A 13,293-nucleotide genomic window follows, 5' to 3' on the forward strand; every position below is an offset into this window, starting at 1 on the left:
AAATTGGCCGATCTGATAATAACCATGATTTTAACTACTCCAACAAGATATTTAAAGCATTTTCAAATATAGAAAACACACAAACTACGTCCATACTCAAATATGGTGCATGTATTTTGGATATGTTCTCCAAAACTATAAATAAAATAAACTTCATAATTAAAATAAATAACATTATATAAATTACAATTAAATTTTTGAAGAAATCAACATAAAAAAAACTTTTACAAAATTAAGTTATGTTAGCTTTATGGAAAGACATTTTACTTTTCTTCTCCTATAACTATTTACGGAAAAATTATTGAACATTTCAAAAGTTTAACATCCCAGGGCTCTAAACCGTATAGCAAAAGAGTTTGAAGAAACAATTTATGAAACCAAAACTATAGAATAATTCTATTGATACAAATATGGACCAATGTCTATCTATCTTTGAAAATAATGACGGGCTTAACAAAACAATAAATTTTCACTAACGTTTCATGGGTGTAAGTGATAAATAGCATAAATATTGGTTACAACAGAGTAAAGAATATCTGTTATGTAGTGACCTTTAACCCAGAAGCTTTCACACCATCATTGTCATCATTTTACTGCTTTACTCTTGCACAGGTCGTATTTCTTCCTCAGTATTAGAGGATTTGTCGTCATGCCCAGAGGAACCATTTACGTTGTCAAAACGTATTAAAAGCCTTTCAAGTAGTTCTTGGCAATCCATTGCAGTAACCATCACAGACAACCTCGCTCTTCCTTTCCAGCATCCAATGGCTATCGTTGACTCATCCACTTGGAGAGACTCTACGGAAGTTGTGTTTCCTGCAGAAAAAAGGCCATATAAACAAATATGTCGATGCCAATGGGAATTAAACTTCTCTATGGCGTGGTGACACATACCTACACTCAGAATTACCACACAACAACCGGGCAATAGGTTTGCCGCCTTCTCACCAAACTTGGCATCAGTAAAATCTTCAAATTTTACTTCTTTGTTCTGCAGAAGATGCTTGAAGTCTGCGGGAGATGCATGCAGAATCTGTTTGGTTATGTATGGGAGAATAAGGGGCAATCCTTCAGACGATATGCGGAAAGAACATGGTGCAGAGCTACCTTCACGTGCTGTTTGTCTTTCCTGTAACATGAAATCACTGGGGCATAAGAATTGATCAAAGCTCATTTCACAATTTAGGACTGACCATTTCTCACAAAAAATGGTCAAGATCGTGCCAGTACAGTCCACTTGGGACATTCTAGAATGATCCACAAGAAGAAATTGAGTATGTAAAACAGTTCGACATTCATTATTTACTTATTATATCGAAATAAATTTTTAGCATATGTCAAAATTAAATGAGCAGATGACTATAATTCAGATCAATAAATCAACATCAACATGAACTTAGAGAAACTGACTCAAAAAAACAAAAATACAACTGCCTAGGTACTGAAATATCATTTCACTCTTTTAACAACAAAATGTCAAAAAAATAATACAATTTACTTTTACTGATCAAATTCTGACTAAATGTGTCTCCCAGGACTAGATTGATCTCCTATGCCCCAACAAATATCCACTTACCTATACTTTTGGATAGCTTCTAATAAGAAATTATTTACATCAACATGAATTATTCATACAATTAGTAGCATGGAGAATAAATAAATCAATCACATAAAGTAACACAGTACGAACATAAACAATATCTTTCAATTCAGGACAAAATATACTTACAAACATCTTCAGGCCAATTGAGGTTATTTTAAGTTGCTGCCCTACTTTGAAGTTCAACTCAAGAACATCTTTGACTGACTTCGAGATATAATAAATTCTTTTCACATGATTTGTATCACTATTTCTTGTAACAAGGTGACCATCAAATGCAAAACGCTCGTCAATTCCATAAAAATCCCTTATACTATTAATTATTGTTTCATCTTTGAAAAAGACAACAGGGTCAACACCCCTCCATTTTCCTTGAATTTGTAGCTTTCTCTTGCCTGGAATCCTCTTCATCGTGTTTTGTACATTATCAGGCACTACAGTTTCCTTACTTTTCTGTTCTTCACATGCAACAGGATCATCTTCCATATCTTCAGTATTGGGTTCATTGTCATCTACATTTTCCTCTAAAACTGCTTTGAAGTCTTCTTCATGTGCATTTTCCGGTGAAGTGATCTGTTGTACTTGCGCATCATTAAGACTCTGGTTTGCTGGATCTACACATTGCTCATTAATTTTTACTTTTGGTTTTTCTGGAATTACTGAAAGAAAAAGAAAGTTAAGAACCTGTTATGGCAAGCAAAGAAAGGTCTGTGACAATGAATATAGACAAGGAAGAAAGGTAAAACTTGGAATTATTAGAGACGAGAACTTATAAAAGAGTCGGAGAGAGAGTGAAACAAATGTAGTCATAAATCATAACTAGAGTACTACCTGGCAAAGGAGAAACTTTTTGCAGAACAGCAATGAAGAAGGCTCCAGTATTCTGATCATGAGGCACTATCCTCATACAATGCTCTAGAGGGAAATCAGAAACTTCCTCGGCAGATTCAGACATCACAGGATTCAGTACTGGTTGAACACTATCTCCAGCGCTTTCATTAATATCTCCAGCGTTTTCATGAATACCATTAGTACCAACCTCTACGTTAACATTACAACTACTATCAACAACATCGGGATGTCCTCTTCCAGAAGGAAACATACTGGAAAGAATTACACTTCTACGATACTTTGGAACATCATTATAAGAGACAAACCAGGAGCCCTTGTCATATACCTGCATCTCAAAAAATCAAACACGTTTAAAAAGCCTTAAATGCATGCAGCTACAAAAAGTTAACCCCTTCCATATTTGAATCACATCAGAACCAACAGCATCTATTTAGACTACATGTTCAATTTCGGTTTCGAGAGTTTAAAACTTGATTTTATACCATGGGCTTGATGGAGGGAATAACTTGACAGAACATCCAACAGATAAAAATCATATAGAAGAATGATATACGCACTAAAACTTTGGCATGTATAGTAGGGAAAAAAATTTCTTAAATTTACATGTTTTCTCCAAAACTGCAACTTCCTAAAAATAAATAAATGGTAAGTTGGTCACGGAAAACACACCTTCCATCTCTTGAGACCTGGCCGACGAATAAGTTGTGGAAGCTCACTAGAGACATCAACAAGTTTAACAGAACCTCCACACCTTCGCAAAACCTGCAACATGACAAAACGGGTGGGTGGAAAGATAAAAAGGCTAAGCAGAGCTTCAATTCATATTCTCATCCATTTTTTCTAACATAAAAAAAAGCTTTTGTACGGAAAAAAGTGTCCAATATAAAAAATGCTTTTCCTAAAAAATGCCCATTGAAGGTGCAGTGTTTGTTACCGAATGAAGTTATTGATCACGTCAGTAGAGTTTGCCACTTGGATATGCTATTGATCTTTCATTGAAAGTGGTCTTCGAATGGTTATTCAAGACACTTGAAAGTAGTACTAACATTTGGCATGCGACCTTGCAATTTAGTGTAGCCTTGTGGACTATGGAGACAGTAAATATAATTGCTATAATAGTAGTAAAATCTGTAACTTAAAGGTCTAGTTGGTGATATTGGTGTAAGTCAAGAGGACTTTATTGTGCTTTTTTATGACAATTAGAGTGCAAGTCAGTTAATCGATAACTAGATGATGCTTTGGTAGAAAAAAAGATACTCGTAATAATCTAGAGGGCCTGAAGACAAAAGTTCTCCCGTCAACATTGTTCAAATATGGACTTAATTGGCATAACAAGTGCTCGTTGACACTAGAATAAAAACAACCATGTTAGTCAATGAGGAATGATGCTTTTGATGTAAAGAGGACAAGAAACAAAAAAGGTAGAAAAGAACTGCTTGGGCCATATTCCCCTGTTTGGGCAAATTTTGCAAGTCTATATTCAAGTCATTTTTCTGAAAGCAAGTATCTAAGTCAATTTGCTGATCTTAAAATATGAAAGTACTTTTATCAGTAAACATAAGAACTACCAGAGGTTATCTAAGTATAGAGCATTCAAGGTAGATTACCTCAGCAACCACAGCTTCATTCTCAATAGGATTCATTGAGCAGGTTGAATAAACCATTCTTCCACCAATTTTGAGTAAAGATATACCTGAGAATATGAATATTCTGTTGAGATTTCGAAAATCTTCCTAAATAAAGATCAGCATATCACAAACTATAATTCATTTCTATTCGCTAAGGCAATTACGAGTAGGGTTTCTTACTCCAGTAATTTGTCTCCAAAAGTTATTAGAATGAGGAAAAAAAGAAATCAGTTTAAAATGATAATATGAGATTATTGTTTGGTGTAAAAATGTCTTTCTTCTTCAGAAGACACATAACAAACACAACATGTGTAGAAATGAGAAGTGTAGGAAAGACACTCCTTCTAACGCACATTATTGATTGCAATAAATTAGAAATTACAAAATGATAGGGAAAGTTCATTAAATAAGGACTAAGGGCCAAGTAAATTTCAGTAAATAATAGAATGAGTTAGAGAGATTGATGGAGGGACATGAGCCTTTGGAACTAGGAAGTATGTGTCAGGAGAAAAAAGAAATTAGCTTCAGCATATATTATCGTCATTTCATTGCTGAACTGTTAAAAGAGGCTTATGTGGCAGTTATTTTTGTGGCTTATTTGGTAGATAATTGCATTTGGGTTTGACAGTTATTACTTCGTTTGTGTTCCAGTTATGAAGGTGGATTATATTCAATGTAGTTTTGTTATTTGCTGAGGAGAATACTTCTCTGGAGGGAAAACCTTGCTGAGTGCCCAGAAATCTGATCATCAAAACCAGATTTTCTGAAATACAAAAACTATTTTGTGTTTCTAAATGTTTGAGTTCAACAGTGTCTCGTTCCTCTTGAGAAATTACTAATCTGATAAGGCCCAACATAGTGTGTTCACTTCCTAAGAAAAAGCATATTTATAGGTTAAAAGTAAACTTAACCTATAAGCACAAAATTTTCACTCAATGATACTGGTCAAATATTTTAAAAATATGAATGGAGTAGTTCTACTCAGAATGAACATTCTGTAACCCAAACTAGTTGACAGTTGCCCATGCTAGATAAATCGTGAGGTCAATCTGTAATCATCTGCTAGTTAACAAAACTTTAACAAGCATATCATATACTTAAGTGATCTTATTATCAATTTGTTTTATGATGGTAACAAAATTTTGAGGGTGAAGGGAGGCTATCCTAAATCCACGGCAAGGACAAACTACCAACTACAGCAGAAATACGTAGCGATTAGAGAATGCTATACTGCCTAAAGCAAGTATCTTCTAGAAAAAGGTCAATGTGAGACAACCCTTCTTGATTATCTAGCTGAAAAGGTAAAATGAGACTGATGACTGCACAATATAAGGAAACAAAGATGCAAGACTAATGATAGCAAGCACCAAACTGCCGATTAGAGAAAAGAAATGAAAAGCACCTCGCATAGCAATTAAAACTTGTAGGCTGTGAAGGCCATGTCCCATCCCTGTGTTCCTGCAGAAAGATAAAATAAATTATAGAAAATAGTTTGGTGATTGAAAAGAAAATAAAGTGGAGCTACAGCCCAGAGAAAGAAATAAAAACTACCATTTTCTCCAGAGATCAGGTGCCTTGCGAAGGGTACCATCTCCACTGCATGGGACATCACAAAGAACACGATCAAATAATAGTTGGCCAATACTGTGATCTAACTCCATCCTTTCATAATTTCTGTTTAATCGGCATCCTGGGAAGTTTTGTGCTTCATGATTTGTAACAATTAGATTGGCTGTGCACATTCTTTTTGTTTGGTGGATGAGAAGATTGCATCTTTGGACATCAAGATCATTTGCTATAACCTAATTATAAAGTTATAAAAAACACAATAAAAATATTGCATATGTAGCTTGCCCAATCATTACAGGTCAGATTTAAATAACTCTTTTGCAAGAAACACATATTGCTGCTAAACACTACGTGATAAAAACAATGAATATGGGTAGAGAAACAGAAGCAACGTTTTGTAATTAAATGATACAAACCATTCCATCAGGCAGTGATCCCGATTTACTTGATTCGTGTATAATCTCAAGCAATTGAAATGTTTTTGAACCTGGTGCAGCACACACTGAAAAGGGAACGGAAAATTAAACAATAAGAAACACTGAAGTTTGAACGAACTCCAGATTAAACGATATAAAAATGTGTAGGTAAAACGAAAAAAAATATTTTATGCACTAGAAGTTGCTTACTATCAAGCACAAAATGATCTGAATGCACATCCAAGAAGAGAGGAGGAACCTAAGTTTCCAACAACCGTTAGTGACATTAGTTAAACTCTTGAAGGGTTAGAACAATAGTAACCTTCAGGTACTAAAGCATTCAAAATTCTAAAACAACATAAAGTCATTCTGTATGATCATGAAGATTTGAAGCGCATATAAAGAGACTCACCATACTGACAGCTTCCTGTCTTGTGATATTTCCAATCTCGTTTTCTAGCTTTAAAAATTCATGGAACCTGCAAGAATTAACTTGATCAGAGCAGCAATAGATATAACATTTTAATGTATTGGTTGGCTTGGCAGTACCATTTTCATGTATTTTGTTAACACAAGAACAAGAGTGCCCAATCATTTCCCAAAGAGTAGCAAGACCAAAAAGACCAACTAAGTTACAAATTTGCTAATTATAGAATGTGTATTGAAACGGTCCCTAAACACTTCTCTAGAGGAAAAAAAAGCATGTAAAACAGTATATTGTATACCAGTCAACATTATATCAATACAATAAGTCTGTAAACAAAAAAGAAGAATGTCAGTGAAGAACAATGACATTTCTTGTATTGCATCATGCCATCATCATAAACAAGAAAATGCATGACCTGATTTGTATTTTAGTGTATATTATTATTCAATAAATTTATGTCGAGAAATGAAATCAAGTTTCCTATAACGCATCTCCCAAAATATTCAATCACATATTACGTGATTTCTGAACTTCTAAACCTAGTGTTTCTATTCTCCCCATTTAATATGATCAGGCACAGATACCATTACAACCAAGGAATACCAATACTCTCCAAGAAAGAGAATAAAAAGTTCAAATAATTTTAAACCAAGAAAAAGTATAACGCAGGCCCAAAAAGTTGTTACTTAGAGCACAGAACCAAATGTGAAATGTTCATGAGATACTTGGGATGACTCCTAAGGAGCTCGTATTTCAGCAATCGTGAAAACCACCTAGGTAGGTTTTTCTATAAAAAATAAAAAATAAAATCGTAAGTTAGGTCCATTGGATCCATATCAACATTCATTTGGTGATAAACTGACAATTTTTCAATTAAAATACTCATACACATAGATATGAAATATTCAGTGTTATATAAATTAAGGAAGGGGAGAAATATACCACATGTTACAGTCATACAAACAACACTAATAGAAGAAATGAAACACATGCAATGATGTCACAGTGACTAGCTCTATCAATGCCACGCAAACGTATATAACTTATAGAACATCAGAAATTCCATTCACCTCTCGAGCGTTTGATTCTTCCTAAGCTGCATCCTAGAAAAATTTGAATGCCAAGCAAAATTCCCAGGGTACCACAGCAACGGCCGAATAGCCTCAGTCTCACCCCCTTCACCAACCTACAGGGAACAATCCACAACAAAATAATAAACACTAAAACTAAAAAAAAGAAAGGAAATAAAAACGGTAGGAAGTAACATACCTCATCGCGAAGTGAATGCACGAAATCATTTTCCAACTGAGAACGAATGTCGTCGGAAAACTGGCTACTGCAATCGCGAAAGAGAACATCATCTGAATGAGAAAGAGAATACAAAAGAAAGAACATAATCGAATAGGAGAGTCTGAAATTGTTAGTGTTGGTTTACCTAGAGTTGATTCTGAAGGTTGCGGGCAATGGAGTTCGGAGAACAGCAACGAATTGGTCCCATTGTTGAGAATCGACTATTCCCTGCTCTTTGTAGTAGAAATCGAAAGCGGCGTTCTCGGTGGCGAAAGGAGTCCACGAAGGATTGTTTTCTGTTGAAGAAGGATCAGGATCCGATTTGGAACGCTTCCACACGTTCTCTCTGCCCTGGCGGAAATGCTTTCGTTGAGTGCGAGACCTGCCTCCTCTCCCACCACCCCCCATGGTTGTCGTCTCCGCTTGCTTCTGCTTCACAGGGCGGTTACGCCGTTCAGTTTTTAGTAGGGTTTTGGCAAATCCTGCGGTTAACACTTATTGGGCTTTGTACCTCAACACTTGACCCAAACACACTTAACCGTCCCCAACTTCTTTATTTCCAAGTTCCTTCCCATCTACAGTGAATTTTCTTTTCTTCGAAAATGAGTATTTAATATTAAAAAATATATTAATATATTTCTATTATAACTTCTAAAAAATATTGATTACATTTAATGTTTGTTCTAAAGATTGAAAAAACCATAATAATAGATTAACATCTTTTAAAATTATCTTCTTTGATAATATAAATTGTTTTATGACGACAACATATTTTATCTTATAAATTGCTTCTCTAATGGTTTTTGTACTTATTTTTTAATTCTATTAAATCAATTAGAGTCAAGTGATATAAAACTATTATATTAATTTTGCTATAGAAGTCATATCAATAAAGAATTTTATTTCTCGTTTTGGAAATAACCTTTAAACCTCTCCATCAAAAATGTCTTTGCATTTCTTGACCTCTCTTAATATCTCATCTCACCTCCATATTTGACCTCTCTTATTAAAAACATTCCAACAAAAACTAGTGTATATATACACACAAAAGTATATATGTATGCCAAGTAGAAATTGATTATTTTAATAAAACAATGTTAAAATTTGGTTAAAAAAAACAAAAAATCTTGCATATACTAAATCATTAACATATTACTTAATTAAATTATGATACAATTATTTTGATTTAAAAAATATTTGTATCCGAATGCTACTATTTTTTTTTGTGTTAAATAAACTCCAATTAAAAAAGAACAGACGTCAAGATTAAATTTATAAATATTTTTATAAAAATAAAAAATAAATAGTTATATTTGTAAAGAATATTAAAAGGTATATTTTAAAATAGAGTGGCTTATTAATTGACGAAGATAACGACATTAATTTCCGTTCGTAAATGAACCTGACCAACAACAATATAGGATCCCTTCATTTTCGTTAAGTTTATCCCAGGATTCTCAGTATTTATAAATCATAGTAAACTTCGACTGAACTTAAAGGCATAGAACTTTTTTATCGTTTATTTTTTATTCAGACTTTACTAAAAAGTAAAACAAGTTTAAGTCACTTTAAAAATATTTAGTGAATATAAAGTCAAAAGGTAAATAAGATTAAATAAAAAATTTGAACGAAAGGTTTAATATTTTAATTTTTGCGGTTCGTGAAGAGCATGATGATGCATCAGCATCGCTCATATTCATTAGTTATATCGTGCTTTTATAACGGATGCCGATACAGTGACAACGATAGATCACTTAATATTCAAATGTGAATTTGTCATTTCACGATTATAATAATTGTAAAGAAGAGACATCACATTCGAAAATCATTATTTTTATACATAAAGAGAGAAAGTGAATATAATAACAACATATCTTACAGTGTGATTATTTTGGCCAAGTGCGAAAACACTAAACCAAGAAAATCAGTAACATTCCCAGAGAAGAAGACAACAACATTGGAAGCATCATCATCGTTCACAAAGCACAGACAAAATCACCGCTTGTTTCAATGTCATCGATGTCAGCATCTGCATCAATGTCATCAAGGTCCATGCTGCCCCCAACAAATTGCTCACCAACTCTTGGGCCCTCACCCGGTTTTCTAGCCTCTTGAATTATGGACAGTATTTCTTCAATGCTTTGAGTCTCACATGATTCGTTCATGTCATTTTGCACTCCCTCCTCCATGAATTCTAGTGGCAAGTTCTTCAGGAACCAAGGGTGCATTTTTATCTCTGGTATGCTGATTCTCTGCTTCAAACAATGTAACCAAAGTTAGGATACTGAAATTTATATATATATATATATATGCTATCAACACATTCAACTAATGGTACCTTTTCTGGGTTGGCCACAAATATTCGAGACAAAAGGTGTCTACACTCTTTACTGATACGTACATAGTCTGGAATAGAATAGTGGACGCTGAGAATTCGCTGTCAAAATTATCCAAACTGAATTAATAAATTGTGTGATTAATTAGTGATGATAATTAGTGACATTAAGTGTACACTTGGACAAATAAAGGTAACTCCTACAGTATTATTGGTCCAACAAACCTGAAGTGTTTTTCTGAAGTTTCTTGGGTCTTCTGGGTCTTCAAAAGGATATGCACCAACCAACATCACATATAAGGTCACCCCACAAGACCAAACATCTGCAACCTAATCATTCTCAAGGATAAGAACATATACCAGTGGCCAAAAATTAGCTCCAAATGAGTGAATACACGATTACATGATTGGAAAGGGAAATTTAGATGTGAAGTTAAGTTATACCTTCCCATCATATTCTTTTCTTGACAAAACCTCTGGTGCAATATAGGCAGGGGTTCCTACAGTAGATTTTGGTTGGGAGTGCAGAACAGATGACTGAAAAAAGATAAGTAATGAACCGGATGGTTAAGAAATGAATTTTTAGTGTAACTCAATCTTATAAAACCGATTTATAAACACGGACTGTGAAATAAAAATTTAAGTTAAGAGTTATTGCCTTTGAGTAACCAAAGTCACAGATTTTAAGTCGTGGTGCTGAGCTTCCATCCAGAAGTGTGTTTTCCAGCTTAAGATCCCTGTGGCAAATTTCCTGCAACAAAATTGCTTCTTCAATTCAGCTGATGAAAGTGACCATAACCATTCGTTGAGAAATCAACCATTTAGATCCAGATTGGACAAGAAAAAGTTACCATTGAATGGCAATAGCTTACTCCGGAAATCAATTGCTGAAAGAAATATCTTGCCTGTGCAAAGAACACGAGAAATTAAGACAAAATTTTCTCTTTGCAAGTATCTAGCATGCGAAATACTATGCATAAAATAAAACAAAAGGAACAAAGTGAAGTAATTAGATAATAACAGTGTGTTAAATGCGAAAATTGAAAAACTGTAGGAATAAAATATGTTAATTATCAAAAAGCAGCGAACATGCCATCAACTTGCCATTGGAAAATTCATGCACTTGTATTATATGTATTTGTTTAAAGAAGAAACAGTACTCCTATTTTGTTTCATGCAGAGTGTACAGTTGATACAATCTTAGTTTATTACTGTTTTGGAATCTAGAAAATTAAGTAATACAATGGCCATGTTGGACAAAAGCACTATCTTAAAAACACCGAAGCTTTTCCTATCAACTATTACAAATGATTCAAGTCTAATCTACCTCGTCCTCACTGAATCTCCCAGCACTGCATATTCTTTCAAACAGTTCTCCCCCGGAAGCATATTCCATGACTATTGCAAGATGAGTTGGAGTAAGTAACACCTGCAATGAATGGCCATTTTATATGTCAAAATCAGAGTGAAAGACAAAAAACAAGTGTTATAGACAAAAAATGACTCGTAATAAAGTAACAACAATGTATATAAACGATAGATGGCAAAAATGAAAATAAATATCTGGAGAAGAAAGAACTAGCAATTGAAAAGGAGCAATGACTGTTCCTCTTCGCCAGATATTAGTTTTACTTGTATGCATTATTTTTGTAAGAAAAAGTAATCTTTACAAACCAAATCGAAAAGATTTGTTGATTAGTTCCTTAAGAGATTCTGGAAACACCCTTTAAGCAAAATCAGAGTATTTGTTCCATTCTGGGACAAAACTGAATTTAGGAGCATATTCATATAGCACTGGATGCATATTCATTGAAAGAAAAAGTCTGGAACTTTGTACCTCTTTGAATCTAATGATATTGGGGTGCTTCAAAGACCTGTGATTTATAATCTCTCTTTGCACGTGCTCATCAATCTGGAGAACCCAATAGAACCCCATTAACGAACCAAAATCCAAAGTACATGAAAACAAAAGATGACAGCAGAAAAGAAGATGAACCTTGAAGCCTCTCTCAATGAACTTGACAGCGTATAATTGGCCAGTCCATTTTTCCTTGACGAGCTTTGCGACACCAAAGTTCCCTGAGCCAATATCTTTGATTATCTCGTAGCGTTCCATGGTTAAGCAAAGTGTGTGTAAGTACGAGCAACAGGGAATTGTGTTAAATGAGGTGAGAATTGGGCAATCTTTCTATGTTGCTTTTCTTGTTGGAGTTGTACTAGTTGTTTGCGTGTAGCATCGCATCTTTTTTATGGCCTCCAAATTCCAATGCGCAAAAGCTTGCAATAAAAGATGATTGGGTTCTGGGTTTTGATGCCTTTGTTGCAAATTACAATTGGACTGTCACTATGCCCTCAGACACAGGACTTTAGTATGTCAGAAATATATATTTAGTTTAGGTAGGTATAATTTATGAGGGATGACATAACATATCCTCTTTTCACTATTTTTCTTGATAACCACAATCTTTATAAATATATATATATATATATATATATATATATATATATATATATATATATTTTATACTGTATTTTCAAAATTAGTTCATTTAACATTTACAAAATACGGCCAATGATAATAATTATTTGTCTTATTTCACGTGATTGAACTGTTATTTGATATGTAGAAATATTATGTCTCACATATTAAAAATAACAATAAATGTATCACGTATTAAAATAATTTCACTCCTCTGATAAATAAAATTAGTTTGACTTATAAGAAAAAAAAACGTAATTAATTTGAGATACATTCGAGAAAAATGCTTCATTGAATTATGACAACGTCAAAGCTTATAACTAAAGTGTTTACCAACATAATAAGACCTGCACATTTATATGTATTATTTTTATTTAGTGAATTGAGTTACATCAACCTTCTACTTAATACTTGTGTTTGAAACGAGGAGGAAAAGGTAACGAAGGAAAGAAAAATTGAAATTTTAAATTTGAAGTGAAAGAAAAGGTGAAAAAGAAATATTTAGTATCATTGTTTTTTTTTTCTTTCTTTTTCGTAAAATAAAGAAAGAAATGTCATTACCTTTTTTCTCGTTATCAGACATACTTTTGGAAAGAAAAAAAAAAGTATAGGTATAATATAAAATTGAAAAGAATAAATAAAAATGCTAAGAATGTATGTAGGTTTATTTTTAATTATATAGTATAACATGAAAAAA

The 13,293-nt window shown here is 33.5% G+C and overlaps 2 protein-coding genes across 2 annotated transcripts; both read right to left on the bottom strand.

The window, feature by feature from the left end:
* Window positions 1-368: 368 nt before the first annotated feature.
* Window positions 369-8,302, bottom strand: LOC114177680 (S-adenosyl-L-methionine-dependent methyltransferases superfamily protein). Its single transcript, XM_028063136.2, has 14 exons — window positions 7,928-8,302; window positions 7,762-7,828; window positions 7,563-7,678; window positions 6,478-6,544; window positions 6,276-6,324; window positions 6,066-6,151; window positions 5,632-5,882; window positions 5,483-5,538; window positions 4,060-4,145; window positions 3,122-3,214; window positions 2,432-2,777; window positions 1,730-2,259; window positions 895-1,129; window positions 369-816 (listed from the first exon to the last, which is right to left on the bottom strand). The coding sequence occupies exons 1-14, from the start codon at window positions 8,188-8,190 to the stop codon at window positions 599-601; spliced, it is 2,463 nt and encodes an 820-aa protein (XP_027918937.2). The 5' UTR covers window positions 8,191-8,302; the 3' UTR covers window positions 369-598.
* A 1,297-nt stretch (window positions 8,303-9,599) lies between these two features.
* SNRK2.7 (SNF1-related protein kinase 2.7) lies at window positions 9,600-12,484 on the bottom strand. Its single transcript, XM_028063138.2, has 9 exons — window positions 12,114-12,484; window positions 11,955-12,029; window positions 11,445-11,546; window positions 10,969-11,022; window positions 10,776-10,868; window positions 10,562-10,654; window positions 10,343-10,447; window positions 10,121-10,219; window positions 9,600-10,034 (listed from the first exon to the last, which is right to left on the bottom strand). The coding sequence occupies exons 1-9, from the start codon at window positions 12,231-12,233 to the stop codon at window positions 9,759-9,761; spliced, it is 1,017 nt and encodes a 338-aa protein (XP_027918939.1). The 5' UTR covers window positions 12,234-12,484; the 3' UTR covers window positions 9,600-9,758.
* Between the last annotated feature and the right edge of the window lie 809 nt (window positions 12,485-13,293).

This window comes from Vigna unguiculata, chromosome 3 (genome assembly GCF_037176805.1).
Source record: "Vigna unguiculata cultivar grain cowpea cultivar isolate G323 ecotype 2 chromosome 3, ASM3717680v1, whole genome shotgun sequence".
Lineage (NCBI taxonomy): Eukaryota > Viridiplantae > Streptophyta > Magnoliopsida > Fabales > Fabaceae > Vigna > Vigna unguiculata.

Coding starts and splice junctions, on each gene's coding strand:
- LOC114177680 (XM_028063136.2), bottom strand. CDS start 8,190: ATGGGGGGTGGTGGGAGAGGAGGCAGGTCTCGCACTCAACGAAAGCAT. Junction 6,152..6,275: donor AGATCATTTTGTGCTTGATA/GTAAGCAACTTC, acceptor TTCCCTTTTCAG/TGTGTGCTGCACCAGGTTCA. Junction 817..894: donor TGTGGTAATTCTGAGTGTAG/GTATGTGTCACC, acceptor TTTTTTCTGCAG/GAAACACAACTTCCGTAGAG.
- SNRK2.7 (XM_028063138.2), bottom strand. CDS start 12,233: ATGGAACGCTACGAGATAATCAAAGATATTGGCTCAGGGAACTTTGGT. Junction 10,869..10,968: donor TAAGCTATTGCCATTCAATG/GTAACTTTTTCT, acceptor ATTTTGTTGCAG/GAAATTTGCCACAGGGATCT. Junction 10,448..10,561: donor GAAAAGAATATGATGGGAAG/GTATAACTTAAC, acceptor GAGAATGATTAG/GTTGCAGATGTTTGGTCTTG.